Source organism: Hypanus sabinus, chromosome 10, assembly GCF_030144855.1.
Source record: "Hypanus sabinus isolate sHypSab1 chromosome 10, sHypSab1.hap1, whole genome shotgun sequence".
Classification (NCBI taxonomy): Eukaryota; Metazoa; Chordata; class Chondrichthyes; order Myliobatiformes; family Dasyatidae; genus Hypanus; species Hypanus sabinus.
This window is the reverse complement of record NC_082715.1, coordinates 112,793,955-112,809,327: the sequence shown is the minus strand read 5'-3', so window position 1 is coordinate 112,809,327 and position 15,373 is coordinate 112,793,955. Positions and strand designations below refer to the sequence as shown.

The 15,373-nt window shown below is 43.5% G+C and overlaps 1 protein-coding gene across 2 annotated transcripts in view; it reads right to left on the bottom strand.

The window, feature by feature from the left end:
- Positions 1 to 662: 662 nt before the first annotated feature.
- The window catches only part of brox (BRO1 domain and CAAX motif containing), a 46,113-nt gene continuing 31,402 nt past the window's right edge, over positions 663 to 15,373 (bottom strand). For both annotated transcript variants that reach the window (XM_059982655.1, XM_059982656.1), the window contains 5 exons: positions 13,080 to 13,165; positions 11,774 to 11,855; positions 5,965 to 6,115; positions 4,612 to 4,771; positions 663 to 2,791 (listed from right to left, as the gene is read on the bottom strand). In XM_059982655.1, coding sequence (XP_059838638.1) covers positions 2,708 to 2,791; positions 4,612 to 4,771; positions 5,965 to 6,115; positions 11,774 to 11,855; positions 13,080 to 13,165 — 563 coding nt within the window. In that variant the 3' untranslated portion in view covers positions 663 to 2,707. The remainder of the gene's footprint in view (positions 2,792 to 4,611; positions 4,772 to 5,964; positions 6,116 to 11,773; positions 11,856 to 13,079; positions 13,166 to 15,373) is intronic.

The window sequence follows — 15,373 nt, the reverse complement described above, 5'->3', positions numbered from 1 at the left end:
TTGCCCTTGTCTCAGATTCCCTTGCTACTCCTTACATACAGATCTCCCGTTCCCCTTTCTCTCTCACCCTTGACCCAGAGATAAAATCTGGAATTAAGCAGCTGGAATCAGAAATGAAATGACCAGTTGTTCAGCTAACACGAGGAAATCTGTAGATGCTGGAAATTCAAACACACACAAAATGCTGGTGGAACACAGCAGGCCAGGCAGCATCTATAGGAAGAAGCACTGTCCTGATGAAGGGTCTCGGCCCGAAATGTCAACAGTGTTTCTTCCTATAGATGCTGCCTGGCCTGCTGTGTTCCACCAGCATTTTGTGCGTGGCCAGTTGTTCATCTCCCTAATTACATTCTCCGTTCAACTCCAAGAGGTACTTCAATGCCAGTTAAGCTATGCCTGATTCAGGCAGCAAGTACTGGCCTCTAGAAATCAATTAGCCATTGGAGGGTCACTGCTATATCTGGGACATTGGTAGTTAGAATGGGGCCTGGTCAAATACCAGACAGCAAACCCCAGCTTCACCAGATGCCAGCTTGGCTGAGAACGGACCCAGGTTAAGTCAAACTACAAGCAGCTTTTGACCAATACAGCCCACTCTGAGCATCCTCTCCAGACAGGCCTGCCTGCTCCAGAACTGCTGGCTTAATGTACTCCATCAAAAAACTGTTTAATGTATAAATATTTATTTTTCCTCTTCAACATAAATCATTTAACTATAGAGCAGCAGAGATTACAGAGTTACATGATAAACAGGTATCTTAACAAGAAGCAGGGATAATATTACAATCAAACTAATATTCACACCCTCATTCATCCACAGAATTATACAATTCCCCAGAAAGATTAATGGACTTTATGGCTGAATTTACATGTTTAATGATCTGCAGATTTGCTATTGTCTCAATGTGAAAATGCTTAAGGACTGGGGTGATCTCCACCTACACTGACAGCATTCACCAGTGGAGCCTGCTGGGGATGAACCCACCACATTGACTAAGGAGGTGACTGGCCCAGGTCTAGAATACAGCTTTGAAACAGCACAGGTTCAGCAGGGTATCGAGTATCCAGGATTTCAGTTGTTACCTTCTGTTCACAAGCCATATCTCAAACCCTCCTGAATCCATTCATTCCAAGCATCAAACCTCATGCAACGCCATGGACAAGCACAGGCTTGGGACTGTGGAAAGAGTCTCACCAGCCTATTCAACTGCAGATGGTCACACAGAGAACTCTCATCTATCTGCTTGCTCAGCTTGTACAGCAGTGAGCAGCCACCAGGAGACACCCTCCCTGATTGTGAGCCCCAGTATGGCTGAAATACAAGTCTGATTAAAGGCTGGGACCAGGGATAGAAGCTGGCTGTAAGGCAACGAGCTAGTCTGGCTCTGGGCCTTGCTTTCCATCCCGTTCAAGGAAAAAAATCTGACAATTAACCCTAACCAAGATACTATATTGAGCTTTAAGTGCATTAAATTGAAGCCTGGTTACAGCAGTGCATAGGTATATCACACATCATGGTTCTTCCTTCAAAAGAGTTGGAGATTCACCAATTACAACCTCCCCTGCCCCCCCCCCCCCCGATCTACTCTCACCCACATATAATTTACAGTGCCAATTAATCTACCCACCTGCACACCTTTGAGTTGTGGGCAGAAATTGAGGGAAACCCATGGAAAATATGTAAACTCCACATAGATAGCACTGGAGGTTAAGCTTGAACCTGGTCTCTGACGCTGAGGCAGTGGCTCTAACAGCTGCTTAACTTCCTTGTATCCTTTTCTGATTCACTGGCTGATTTTATATTGTTAACAACATTGAAGTGCCCTGGAGACTATTGGGAAACTTAACTATCACAGGGTTAGTGTTAGAATTAGTGGATGACAGGATTTCAGAATAAATTGAAAATGAAGGCAGTCTTTGGAGGGAAACTAACATCTTGTGTCATTGTCTTGAAACATTGCACACAGGCAGTGCCACATTGCCAATGGAACAAGATATTACAAGCAGCTCAGCTGACAAGAAGGGAAGCCTCCAAGAACTTTGACTGCCACCATTGAGCATGTCAGAATTCAATATACTGGGCTTCTGTTCTGGCCCAGGTTTGGTCAGAATGAACAGAATAACCTACTTGTGTGTTGGCTCATGGGGGAGAAACTGACTAATCAAACTGCTGCTGGTAAAATGAAGTGTGGAGGGCCTGGGGAATATGGAAGCCCCTCTCACTCTCGGCCCCACCCAGATGACTGAAGGAAAAAAAATCTTCAGATGTGTGACTGAAATTAAATAAGTAGGAATGTTTGTCAAGTGCTCTGGAATGATCCAGTTAGGGTGTTTAAGGCCAGTTACTGCAAACCAATAGGTAAATGGGAGAATGACTACAGTTTATATCAGCTCCTGGGTATCAATCTCTCACTTTCCCAGTATGAGCAGAAGAGTGCTTGCAGACAGGGCAACACTGACCAGAGGGTAACCTCTTCTCGTTCCTGTATCCGAGACAGCTTGATGACAGTTTGCACGCAGCCACTGGGTTACTTGCAAATATACCTGAAGTTTCATTGCAAAGAGCACTCAATGAATGGGGTATAATAAAAGAAAAACAGGCTGTGTCTCAGTTCTTGGCTGTTGCATAAAAGTCCTTTCAGAAGATAAATTCGCACTCAGTGCAGAGGAGACCATACATTTGAGTCAGTTCCCACTGCTCATCTCTTTATGAAATAGAGCAGCCAGTGTCTTTCTGGGGTTTCAGGTCTGGCTCCTTCATTGGCTTCACCTCTTCCTCCTTCACTTTGGCCTGGAAAGGAGATGAACATGACATCCAGTGACATATTAAGCAACTGAGAAGGAAAAGACTAAGTGGTGCTGGCTAATGGAGGACTGCCACACTGATAGGCACTTAGCAAAGGTGCTATTCTGAAAACACCTCTGCACAAGATGAACTTGCTGTTTACAGATATGGAACTGTGTGTTGTGAAAAACATACAAAACACTGCACTTGGAATATCGTGTATGCCACACTACAGGAATAACAAGGTAGCGTTAGAAAGAGAGCAGAGATCATTCAGGATGCTGCACGGAAGGGAAGACCTCATACACAAGGAGAGTTGGATAGACTGAGTTTATTCTCACTGGAAATTAGGACACTGCAGGGTGTTGCTATGGAAGTTTATAAAATCATGAGAGGCATAAATAGGTACCTTTTTCCTAGGGTAGGGCTATCTAAAACTAGAGGCCACAGGTTTAAGGTGAAAGAGAAGAGATTTAAAAGGAATTTGAGGGGCAACTTTTTCCTCCACACAGAGGGTGGAGAATACATGGAACAGGTGCTGGAGAAGTGGTGGAGGCAGGTACAATATTTTACTGGATAGGAAAGTTTAGAGGGGTATGGGGCTAATGTGGGCAAATGGGATTAATAAGCTTGGTCACAGAGCCTATTTCTGTGCTAAATAGCCAATGACTATCCAGTTAACTGTGATTTTCCAAATTACAAACAGGCTTTCAGGAGGTCAGACAGCATCTGTGAAAGATGAAACAGATTAAATTGTATCTGGATTTCTCTTTCCACAGATCTGTCCCACCCTGGCCAGCCTGCTAAATTATTAGCATCTGCAGCTTTGTTTTTCAGTGTGGGTCAATCCCATGTTAGAATTGGAAATTAGTGGGAGTCTCAGCCACTCACAACTCATGTCATAGACTGGGATGAGGATAGCTTTGTAATCCAAGTTTGCTAGTGATATGAAGGTAGGCAGATATGTAACATGCACAAAAACCACAAATAATATACAAAGGGATTTAAAAGGTCAAGTCGGTCTACTATGGCAGCTGGTATACAAGGTGGATAAAGGTAGTAATCCAACTTTTGGGGCAAGAATGTGTAGGGTTATTTATCTGCTACAGCAGGACTTAGGTTAGATGCATGATCAATCCAATTGTCTCTGTCTGTGCTACAACAATTCTATTTAAATAGTGTGATGCTCTAAAAGGAAATCAAGGTCAGCACACAGCTTTATCAACTAAAAGGGTACTTGGAATGTTGGCCTTTATTTGCGAAAGGGGGTGAAATTCCATACAAAGTTCTTGCCACATCTGAGACCACAAATGGAGCACTATGAGGATTTGGTCTCCTTAATAAAGATGTAATTGGGGAAAGTAGTTCTGAAACAGTTTACTCGGATAATTCCAGAGATAGAGGATTGACATGGAGAAATGTTGGGCACAGCATCGCTGGTGTTTTCAAGAATTTGAAATGACCTAATTCTGAGAGAGTCTAGCAAGGTGAACAGTGGTAGTGGTATTCTCATAAAGTGATCACTCACTGAAGGAAGGAGGAACTGTTTTCTCTCCAAGAGGATTATGACTCTTAAAATTTCCACCTCAGATGGACGTGGGATCATTAACGGACTCTGGGTGAAGGTATTTTAGGAAAAGGGGAGTTGAGGGTTCAGAGGAATAGACAGGAAAGAGGAGCTGAAACCAGGATCAAATCTCAGGTCAGCCATGATCTTTACTGAATGGTGAAGCAGGCGAGGGCCTCAATCTAATATTCCTGACATTCCCAGAGGAAAGAGAAGCAGAGTTAAACTCAGAATCACCAGAAGAGATGTCTTCTCCTACCTTGTCATCCTTGGGGCCTTTTGTGATGTCAAATGCAGTGTATAGTTCTTGGTTCCATGCAGCTGCCAGTGCTGGGAGCTCAAACATCTGAGGTTCCACCAAACCATAGCTTGCCTTCAATTCCAGCTGTGGAGCCTCTGGAGGAACTTTCTGGAAATAGCTTGAAAAGGACAAAAAACAGGCAGTGCATGACCAAACTGCTTCTTGGATGAGATCTTTCAGATTGCCATGATCAGGCACGTCAATATTGCATTCAAGCACACTCCTATCCCACACATCATCCTGCTGGTTTAAAGCAGTGTTTAGGAGCTTGAGGTAAGGCCCAGTTTCCTATTTGTTAGTTAACTTTGACTATAACCTCTGGCCTGGCCCAGACCAGAGGGTGTCTGCACCCCAATTCAAACTTCAATGGTTTGTCGCACCTTACCATTTACCCAGTGGCCCTCAGGAGAGGACCTTCTGCTGATCCAGGTGAATCTACTCACAGTTGCAGCTTCCTGGGCTCTCGAACCATGACAATGTCAACTTGAACAGGGACTGGCAAAACACATACATGGTTGCCTTTCAATGAAATAGAGTCGAACATGTGATTTGATCCCCGTTATAAATAATAACTTTGAAGAGCAATAACCATAAAGCAGAGACTTGTAAAAGGGGTTCTGAGGAAGGATGCTCTCACTCAGGTGGCTGGAATCTGAAGCACACTATTGAGGCAGAGACTCTCATGGCATCTAAACAAGCAGCTGAATCACAAAGGCACAGTAGCCACAAACCAAGTCCTGGTAAGTGGGATTAGTGTAGACAGCTACTTGACATTTGGTATAGATGTGATGGGTTAAAAGGCCTGTTTCTGTGCAATACAGATCCATGACTAACAATCTCACGTAGATTTTCAGACAAGTAATTTTGCAGAAGGTGGTTCCAAACTACTACAACCCTTGGTATTCAGAAATATTTCTTTTAACACCTCAAGGCCAGCTCCTGGTCCTTGGATCCTTAATGAATAGGAATATCTCTTCATCTTCTGTCTTGCAAACTCCTTCAAATTCCCTCAATACTGTGGTGAGTATGATTCCAGTTTGAGGCATTTCTGCTCAGGACTTAACCCTCGGAGACCAAGGACCCGATGGGTCAGGGTGAATCCTGGATACACTGACTTGAATACCAGTTCAAACTCCACCACGTGGTTTGTAATCTGACTCAGTTACTAAATGGTATCAGCTCATATTTTATAAGTTCTGTATGACTCTACGTTAACATAAAAATTGCCTCAAGCACTAATTTCTCCTGCTTTCCTTTTGTGAGTCTAGTCCCACACCAACTTGGTGACTTTTCATTGCAAAAGACACTTACATGAACCCATTCTCTCTCTGACATTTTTCCAAGGTGTTCCTGACATATGTTCCCAGCTTCCTGAAGAACAAGTGTTCTGATGGTTTGGCAGTAGATCCTGGCCCCTTTGTCTGTCCATACTCCTTGCACAAGGTCTCTGCCTTGGAGTAGTCTGCAGGTTTGAAAGAGTAGATGGAAATTAAGACCAGGAGACAAACAAAATCTCTATCACATCAATCCATGTGGAAAAGGTCACTACCACCTTATTACAAAACCAATGTGTCCTTGGCGTGGGGGGAGAGGGGGCTACATTTTGGCCTATTAAGCCCCTTACTAGTTTGTTGTAGAACAATCCAGTTCTGAAGGAAAACAATTTTTAAATGTATATAAAATTCCCTTTGGAAAATCCTAAGTGATTCTATATCCTCATAGATTCAAAATTTTACAGCATGGAAATAAGTCCCTCAGCCCAATTTGTTCTTGAAACCATGGTGCCCACCAAGCTAATCTCATTTGCCCACATTTGGCCCATATCCCTCCAAATCCTATCCATGTACCTGTTTAAGTACATTTTAAACATTAATGTACCTGCCTCAACCACTTCCTTGGACAGTTCATTCCATGTACCAACCTCTAGGTGGTAAAATTGGCCTTTAAGTTCCAATTAAATCTCTCTTCTATCTCACATTAAACCCCTGCCCCCACATTCTCGATTCCCCAACCCTGGGAAAATACTGTGCACATTCATTCGATCTATGCCCCTCAATCTTACGTACCTCTGTATGATCACTCATTTTCTTACACTTCAGTGAAGAAAGTCTAGTCTGCTTAACCTCTTTCCATAACTCAGTCCCTCAAATCCCAGCAACATTCTCATGAAATCTCGATTCTCTTCCCAGTTTAACAGCATTTTTCCAAGAGCAGAATGACCAAAACTCAACACAATATGAATCAACAACTGCAACATAACATTCCATCTTCTGTATTCAGTGCCCTGACTGATGGTATAGAGCAGAGGCAGGCAACCTATGGCCCACGAGCAAATATTGGGATACTATGCTTATCCGGCCCGCGAGTGATTTTTCCTTATTCTGAGTGTTTCACATGACCACACTGATGGACATGTATGGCATCTTGTTACACTGGCCCCAGGTTCCGTTTTGTTCCAAACCAAACACTGGTATATATGAATGACGGGAAGGCATACTACCTTATTAATATGTATTAGATAATCTCCCTGCACACGCAGGTTTTCAGATGGTATCGTTCAAATTTGTAAACAGAAACCACGTCACTGTGCTTTAACAAGAAATCCACACTAAATATCCAGATATTTACAAGTGCTACTATACTTGTTGAATAACTCGTGTTTCAAAATAAGATCAAAGAAAAAAGTTCCAATGGCAATGAATGCAAAAGGCAGGAAGGTAGACACAGAGCACTGAAATTTCAAAGACACTTGGTCACCAGATTACTTCTTCATCGAGTAAGCTGCGAAACTAGTTTGTTTCATTTGCCTAGAAAGTATTGCTGTGAAGAAGGTGGCATATATCAGATGACATTATGAGACCTGCCATTGTGGAAATTTTAACAAGTTTACTGGGCAAGCAAGGAAAGATGAAGTTGAGTGAATGAAGGCTAGTTTTGGAAAACAAATGTCATTTTTTGCCAAGAAAAGCAGTGAAAATGAAGGAAATACCTATGCCAGCTACGAAGTCTCAAAATGTATTGCAGAGAAGACGAGGCCTTTTACAGATGGAGATTTTTGTCAATGAATGTTTACTGGCAGTGGTGGATATTGTTTGTCCTGAAAAGAAATCTTTATTTGCATCTTATCAGCCTGTCAGCAAGAATGATCAGATGGCATGTTGAAGAAAAGTCAGATGTTAAAAGTTGTTTAAGGGATGCTTGCAACAAATTGCAATTTTTTTCAATTGCGCTTGATGAGAGCACAGACTTGAGAGGCACTGCTCAACTTGCAGTGTTTATGCTAGGAGTGACCTCAGTTTCTCAAATTTTTGAAGAGTTTATTCAATTAATTCCTATGAAGGACACGGTTCCTGGAGCAGACATTTTTGAAGCTTTGTTGAAAATGATGTCAGAAATGAAACTTAATGTGTCGAAGGTAGTTGGCATCACAACTGATGGGGCACCAGCAATGGTGGGACAGAAAAGGCATCATGGCATTGCTGCAGGGACAAATGGAAAACCTGGGCATCGCACAGAAACTGGTTAAAATTCAATGCATTATCCATCAGGAGGCATTAAGTGCCACTTCTCTGAAATTAAAGAGTGTTATGGACATTGTTGTGAAGGCAGTGAATCTGATCCTATCTCGTGGATTGAATCATTGCTAGTTTCAGCAATTTTTGTTGGATACGGAGGCAGAATATGGGGACCTGACTTATTTCTGCAATGTACGCTGGCTTAGCCAAGAGTCAATGCTGGAAGGAGTATTTGCGTTGCATATTCCTTGAAATCAAAAATGAGGATGCTTCACATTTTTGTGGACATTACATCTCATTTAAATACATCCTCGTTATATGCATCTTCATACTATGCAGCTCCACAGTTATGTGAGGAACCTATTTCTACCAATGTCTCCTTACATGCGTCCAAAACTCAGAGTTATGCGAGCAGCCCTGCTTTCCCGCCAATACAAGTCACATGCACATGCCTCTCAATCTCACTCCCGCCAGTCCTGCATTGGTTTTGGCAAGGTGAGGATGTGCGATCTTGTGCTCTTAAACTTTTGCTGGCTTTACCTTCAGTGCAGTGATTCTGTGCTTGAAATATTTAACTAGGCCTGCTAAGTCCAGTCCTGGGCCATCAGCCGAGCGGCAGAGAACTGCTTTAAACACTTGAAAAAAAGTTGGAAATTATAAACAGCGCGGCATCAGGTGAAGGGAACACAGCTCTGGGGCGCTACTGCCGGGAACAGAATCTTGCCTTTAAAGTTCTTCTGTTACTTGACAATGCGCTAGCCCATCCTAAACATTTGGGCAGCATTCATCCTAACATAACAGTGCATTTCCTGCCACCTAACACAACATCACTGATTCAACCACTCGACCAAGGTGCGATCCACATTCAAGGCGTTTTTTTTTTTACGGCAAACTATCTCTCAGATGCTGCAAGCAACAGACGATTTTGAAAGTCCCGGGAGTTTACCAACGGTGAGGGAATGGTGGAAGTCGGAACACTTGGAACAAATGGCGATGGACATGGACTCAAGTTTAGAACGGAATCAGCATTTCAGTCGTTCCCTGCCATCAACCCTTCTTCCCTACAAGCAAATTTATGCTGAAAAACAAAATGCTGCCAAGCAAACAACCCTCACCACTTTCTTCAAACCGGTGTCATCTCCTGCTGCCGGCAGTTCTGAGAGTTCTGTGAGTCTTCCTTCACCCCTATGATCCCGACACCACAACAACCACTCATCTCCTGGAGCGAACACACTTGCCACTGTTGGTGAGTACTTTACACCCTAATATGCTAACTTTCTATGATTTATTACGTTGAATATTACCTCAAATTGATTAAGTATAATACATATGTTGCCTTTGTGGTACAGCTTTTGTGTCATATTGGTATGAAAATGTGAATAAATTATAGATATACTTAAGAAGCCCTCTGGAACACATCCCTATTTTCTTCCTATTTAAATAGGGATAATTTCATCCCTATTTAAATAATTATTCACATTATGCACCGACTGCAAGGAACGTATCCCCCGCATATAACGAGGATAGGTGTAACTTGAATTTACAACTTCAAGGGAAAAAAAATCAGCTGATACATGAGATGTATGGTCATATTGTGGCCTTTGAAAGAAAGCTGCAATTGTGGGAGTACCAGCTTCAAAAAGGAAATTGTGCACATTTTCCCACTTTTCAAAAAAGTAAAGCACAAGATCCAGGCATTTTTGTGAATATGGTCCAAGAATTGAGAAAAGAGTTTAAGCTGTTTGCTACTCCATCTGATGTGGAAGTGGACACTCCATCAGAAATTTTTCAAATGGAATTGATTTGAGATGCAGTGTGACAACATATTGAGATCGAAATTTCATTCTGAAGATATGTCGGTGCTTGACTTCTATAGAAAATATATTCATCCAAGTGGGAAGTATCCTAACTTAGTGAACCTTGCAAAAAAAGATGGCATCATTGTTTGGCGGTACTTATCTGTGTGAGCAATTATTTTCAAAAATGAAGCACACCAAGAACCATTTGAGAACAAGATTGATTGATGCCCATCTGGATAATGTTTTGCTCTTGACACCCAATATTGAGAAGCTATCAAGCAACAAACAGCATCATTTCAGACTGATTTATCAACTGTTTACATTAAAATTTTCTTTTTTATTATACTTAATTTACTACCATTCAATGCATCATGTTCATACCTTTTATGTTTAAAGGTTCTTTGTGTCTTTTTAATAGATTCAAAAGATGCCTTGATTGAAATAAATTGCAACTAAACTGAGTTATTTGATTACTAATTGGCATTCTTGGTTAAGCACAAATGATTTTCTAGCATGCATTATTCATTAATTTGAGGCAAAACATAACTAGATGTTTTTAAATGGATAATTCCCATATTTCAAGTTTTTTATGGCAATTATCTGACCCACCATCTGCTCATTAATACGTGAACCGGCCAACAGAGGCAAAAAGGTCGCTGACGCCTGATACAGAGCAAGCTCCAGATTAAAATCATATCAGCTATCCCTCATTTATTTTGAGGCTGTTAAGAATCAGACAAAACATATAGGGGCCCTGCTGCACACAGGCCATAAAGTACTCACTTAGAGAGATTCAACAAGGAAACAGACACCTCAGCCCACCAATTGCACAGAGGCTAGTGAACCTTCAAGTGCAGAATGCTCTCAGGACAATAATTTATTTATTTATTTATTAGGAGACTACACAGAATAGGTCCTTCTGGCCTTCATGTCAGATACTTGGAGATGTAGTTGGGAACAGTGCACCAGAATGCAATGAATGTGCAGTTAAGTACACTCAAGGCAAAGATCAATTGATTTTTAGACTGGTGATGAATCTAGAGACGTGGGAACTAGGTAGATTTTATATGGAGAGGAACTAGTGGGAAACTCTAGTATCCAAGGCCACATCCTCAGAATAAAAGGATGTTTCTTTAAAATTGAGACGAGTAGGAATTTCTTTAGCCAGAGGGTGGTGAATTTTTCAAATTGCTTGCCACAAGTCATTTGGTTTATTTATGACAGAGAATGATAGGTTCTTAATTAGTAAAGGGGTTAAGGGGTAAAGAAAAACAGAAGAATGGAGTTGAAAAATAAAATCAGCCATAATTGAACAGTGAAGCAAACTTGATGGGCCATTTCTTTCCTCATATCTTATGGTCTTAGGTGGGAAAGGAGAGCGACTAATTTGACCAGGGTTACGTCTGGTAAGCTTAAGACTATGAGACATCTTAGGTTGCCAATAGAGCAAAACATTGACAGTTTCTTTCCCCCCTCCACAATAGTGCCTGACCTGTTGAGTTCCTCTGGCAGATAGTATTTTGCTCAGGAGTCCAATATCTGCTGTCTCATGTCCCCACTGAACAGATGCCACTTTAAACATCTTGCTCATTCTCACCCGCAATGTCTAAAAGCACATTACATGCTGAGAATTGCCTTCCAAAGCACCAGACACCAGCTGCTCAAGGAAGCACCTGCCACAACCCTTCGTTTAGAGGTGACTCCTGTGACCACCACAGCCAACACAAAAGGGATTTCCATCACCACATGTAATCCGGGTGACCAAGCCACCAGAAGTGCCAGGCAGTAAAGACTCAGCATACTCACACTTTTCTGCTTCTTGTAGAGATCGGATGGCTTCCCCACATTTATCACTGGCCAGCAAGGTCTGGCCATGGTAACAGTATGCCTGCAAGGAAAAACACACATTACAGTCAGGACGTGGAATCCTCCCCCTCTCCAACATCAAATGGTTATCAGGACCAAAATTAACTCGAATCAAAAGAATACCAAGCTCACCCGACATCACAACATCCATCCCTAGGCAGTAGCTTCAACTCCTATCATTATCCATTGGCTGCATTATTTTGTTCTAAAGTGTTACAGCTCTAAGTTGCAAAAGTAAGTTTATTTATAAAATATATATACATGAATCAGTGCACATCTGATTACATTACTTGTGCCACTAACTCAACACATTCTCTCTACAATGCACCAAAGCCACTCACATTTCCTGTTTGAGCTACGGTGAAATGTTTTGAGAGACTGTTACACTGTGCTCAGTCCCTCTGTGTCCATTGGATCAGGACCCTGTGGCTACAGAGCTTCAGAACATCCCTCAGCACTTAGTCATTTATCCCTGAATGTGCCAGTTAGCAACATTCCCTTACAGATATCTTGTTACATTCAAAGACCAAGACACTGTATTTTGTACAGACCAAAGCGAATACTCCCGCAGCAGCTGATATTTGCCTTAAAACTGTCTAATGATCAGAGACCTCTGTTTGCAGCTACTTGGGATGAATTTTGATATATTCTAGAATTATTTGGTAAAAGCATTGTCCACATCCTCACTGCAGCCATATGGAGGGCAAGGTACTTGAACATTGCAACTGGACTGGACAGGACTCCCAAAGTGAAACAATACAGCAATACTTCCCCTTGTATACCATTGCTTAAGAATGCCTCCCACATCCGTGATAGGGGAATAATTGTTTAAGTTTGCAAACTGAAAGAAACAGCAGAAAATAAGGCCAGGGGCATCACTCAGATACTCACCCCTCCCCCCAACTCGTTTTTTTTTTACTGTTGCTCGTGTCATTGGGTGATTGAATGGACATCAGTACTAAAACAAATCACTGGACACAAATTCGTCAAACAGCAGGAACATCATACTGACTGATCCAAACTCAATAGACTCGTGGGGGAAGAGGACAGGAACAGAGTCTAAGATGATGCCCCGAGGCAGTCTGGTCTCAGGTTTCCCTCAATGTGAAGATGGTTCTTACCCTGTAGAGGAGCTATTGACGTGTAAGCCTCAAGTGATGTACTTTCACTAAATGATACAAAATAAATAAATTTTATTAAATAAAATTGATAGCTTACTGCTTTACTTGTCAGTTTTAACACTTACATAAGCCAGGTAGAAACAGTTTTTGAGCTGTAAGTATTTCCTCCATTTTGCTGCATAGCTAGGATCCAAGGTGGTAAGGCTGTTATCTGTAGCACAAAGATAGTTAGATGAGAGCTGTAATCTCAGTCTTCAAATACACTAACACTCTGCTCTATCCACCACTGTCTCAACTCATCTGCTCTTAAATCTTACTGACACTCTGTCTTTTCCAAATCATTCCTGCTCAACTTACACACACTACCGTCTTTAAACTGTCCTGTCTGCCCCTGCCATTAAGCCACGCCCAGTCCCGCCCCCTGACCTTAAGCCACGCCCAGTCCCGCCCCCTGACCTTAAGCCATGCCCAGTCCCGTCCCCTGCCATTAAGCCTCGCCCAGTCCCGTCCCTTGCCATTAAGCCTCGCCCAGTCCCGTCCCCTGCCATTAAGCCTCGCCCAGTCCCGTCCCCTGCCATTAAGCCTCGCCCAGTCCCGTCCCCTGCCATTAAGCCTCGCCCAGTCCCGTCCCTTGCCATTAAGCCTCGCCCAGTCCCGTCCCCTGCCATTAAGCCTCGCCCAGTCCCGTCCCCTGCCATTAAGCCTCGCCCAGTCCCGTCCCTTGCCATTAAGCCTCGCCCAGTCCCGTCCCCTGCCATTAAGCCTCGCCCAGTCCCGTCCCCTGCCATTAAGTCTCGCCCAGTCCCGTCCCCTGCCATTAAGCCTCGCCCAGTCCCGTCCCCTGCCATTAAGCCTCGCCCAGTCCCGTCCCTTGCCATTAAGCCTCGCCCAGTCCCGTCCCCTGCCATTAAGCCTCGCCCAGTCCCGTCCCCTGCCATTAAGTCTCGCCCAGTCCCGTCCCCTGCTATTAAGCCTCGCCCAGTCCCGTCCCCTGCCATTAAGCCTCGCCCAGTCCCGTCCCCTGCCATTAAGCCTCGCCCAGTCCCGTCCCCTGCCATTAAGCCTCGCCCAGTCCCGTCCCCTGCCATTAAGCCTCGCCCAGTCCCGTCCCCTGCCATTAAGCCTCGCCCAGTCCCGTCCCCTGCCATTAAGCCTCGCCCAGTCCCGTCCCCTGCCATTAAGCCTCGCCCAGTCCCGTCCCCTGCCATTAAGCCTCGCCCAGTCCCGTCCCCTGCCATTAAGCCTCGCCCAGTCCCGTCCCCTGCCATTAAGCCTTGCCCAGTCCCGTCCCCTGCCATTAAGTCTCGCCCAGTCCAGTCCCCTGCCATTAAGCCTCGCCCAGTCCCATCCCCTGCTATTTCTCCTTGGACATTCACTCATCCCTACTTTGGTAACTTCCTCCAGACCTATAACTTTCCAGAACTCTATATGCCTCCATTTTTTCCTGTATTTTAAAGTCACTTCACCATGCACGGCTGCGCCTATACTTGTCAAGATTCCAAACTATGGAATTTCCTTCCCTAACCCCCCCCCCCCTTTTTTTTAAACTTTATGATGCTCTTTGAAATATTTTATTCACCACCTAAACATTACCTGACTTGACTGAGTGTTAAGTTATATTACACGGCATGGAAAAGAGATCTAACAGCACCACAGGAAGCCCTGTCTACTCCCTTCAAGCTACAAAAATTGATCCAGCAAGTTGCTGAACTGTAATGACCAAGACAGAATCAGACGAAGCACATCTGTGCTAAACAAACTAATAAAGAGACAGCTGCAAGTGTCCTACAAGAGACCACAACACCACCAGGGTAAGAAGCGTTGGTCTAGCCAGTGATGCCAAGTCAGAACAGCATTGGAACAAGCCCTTTGGTCCAGCTGATCCATGCTGACCAAGGTGGCCATCAAAGCTAGATGGATGTACGACAACTCTGGCAGGGCTTGCAAGACATTACTCTATATCCAGGACTGTGTGGCTAGGCAAAGCTCAAAAACCATCTATAAATTTGCTGATGATACAACCATTATTGGTAGAAACTCAGGTGGTGACGAGAGGGCGTACAGGAGTGAGATATGCCAAATAGTGGAGTGGTGTCGCAGCAACAACCTGGCATTCAACGTCAGTAAGACGAAAGAGTTGATTGTGGACCAGGAAGGGTAAGATGAAGGAGCACATACCAATCCTCAGAGGGATCAGAAGTGGAGAGAGTGAGCAGTTTCAAGTTCCTGGGTGTTAAGATCTCTGAGGACCTAACCTGGTCTCAACATATAGAAGCAATTATAAAGAAGGCAAGACAGTGACTATCTTTTACTAGGAGTTTGAAGAGATTTGGTATGTCAACAAATACACTCAAAAATTTCTATAGATGTATCTTGGAGAGCGTTCTGACAGGCTGCATCACTGCCTGGTATGGGTGGT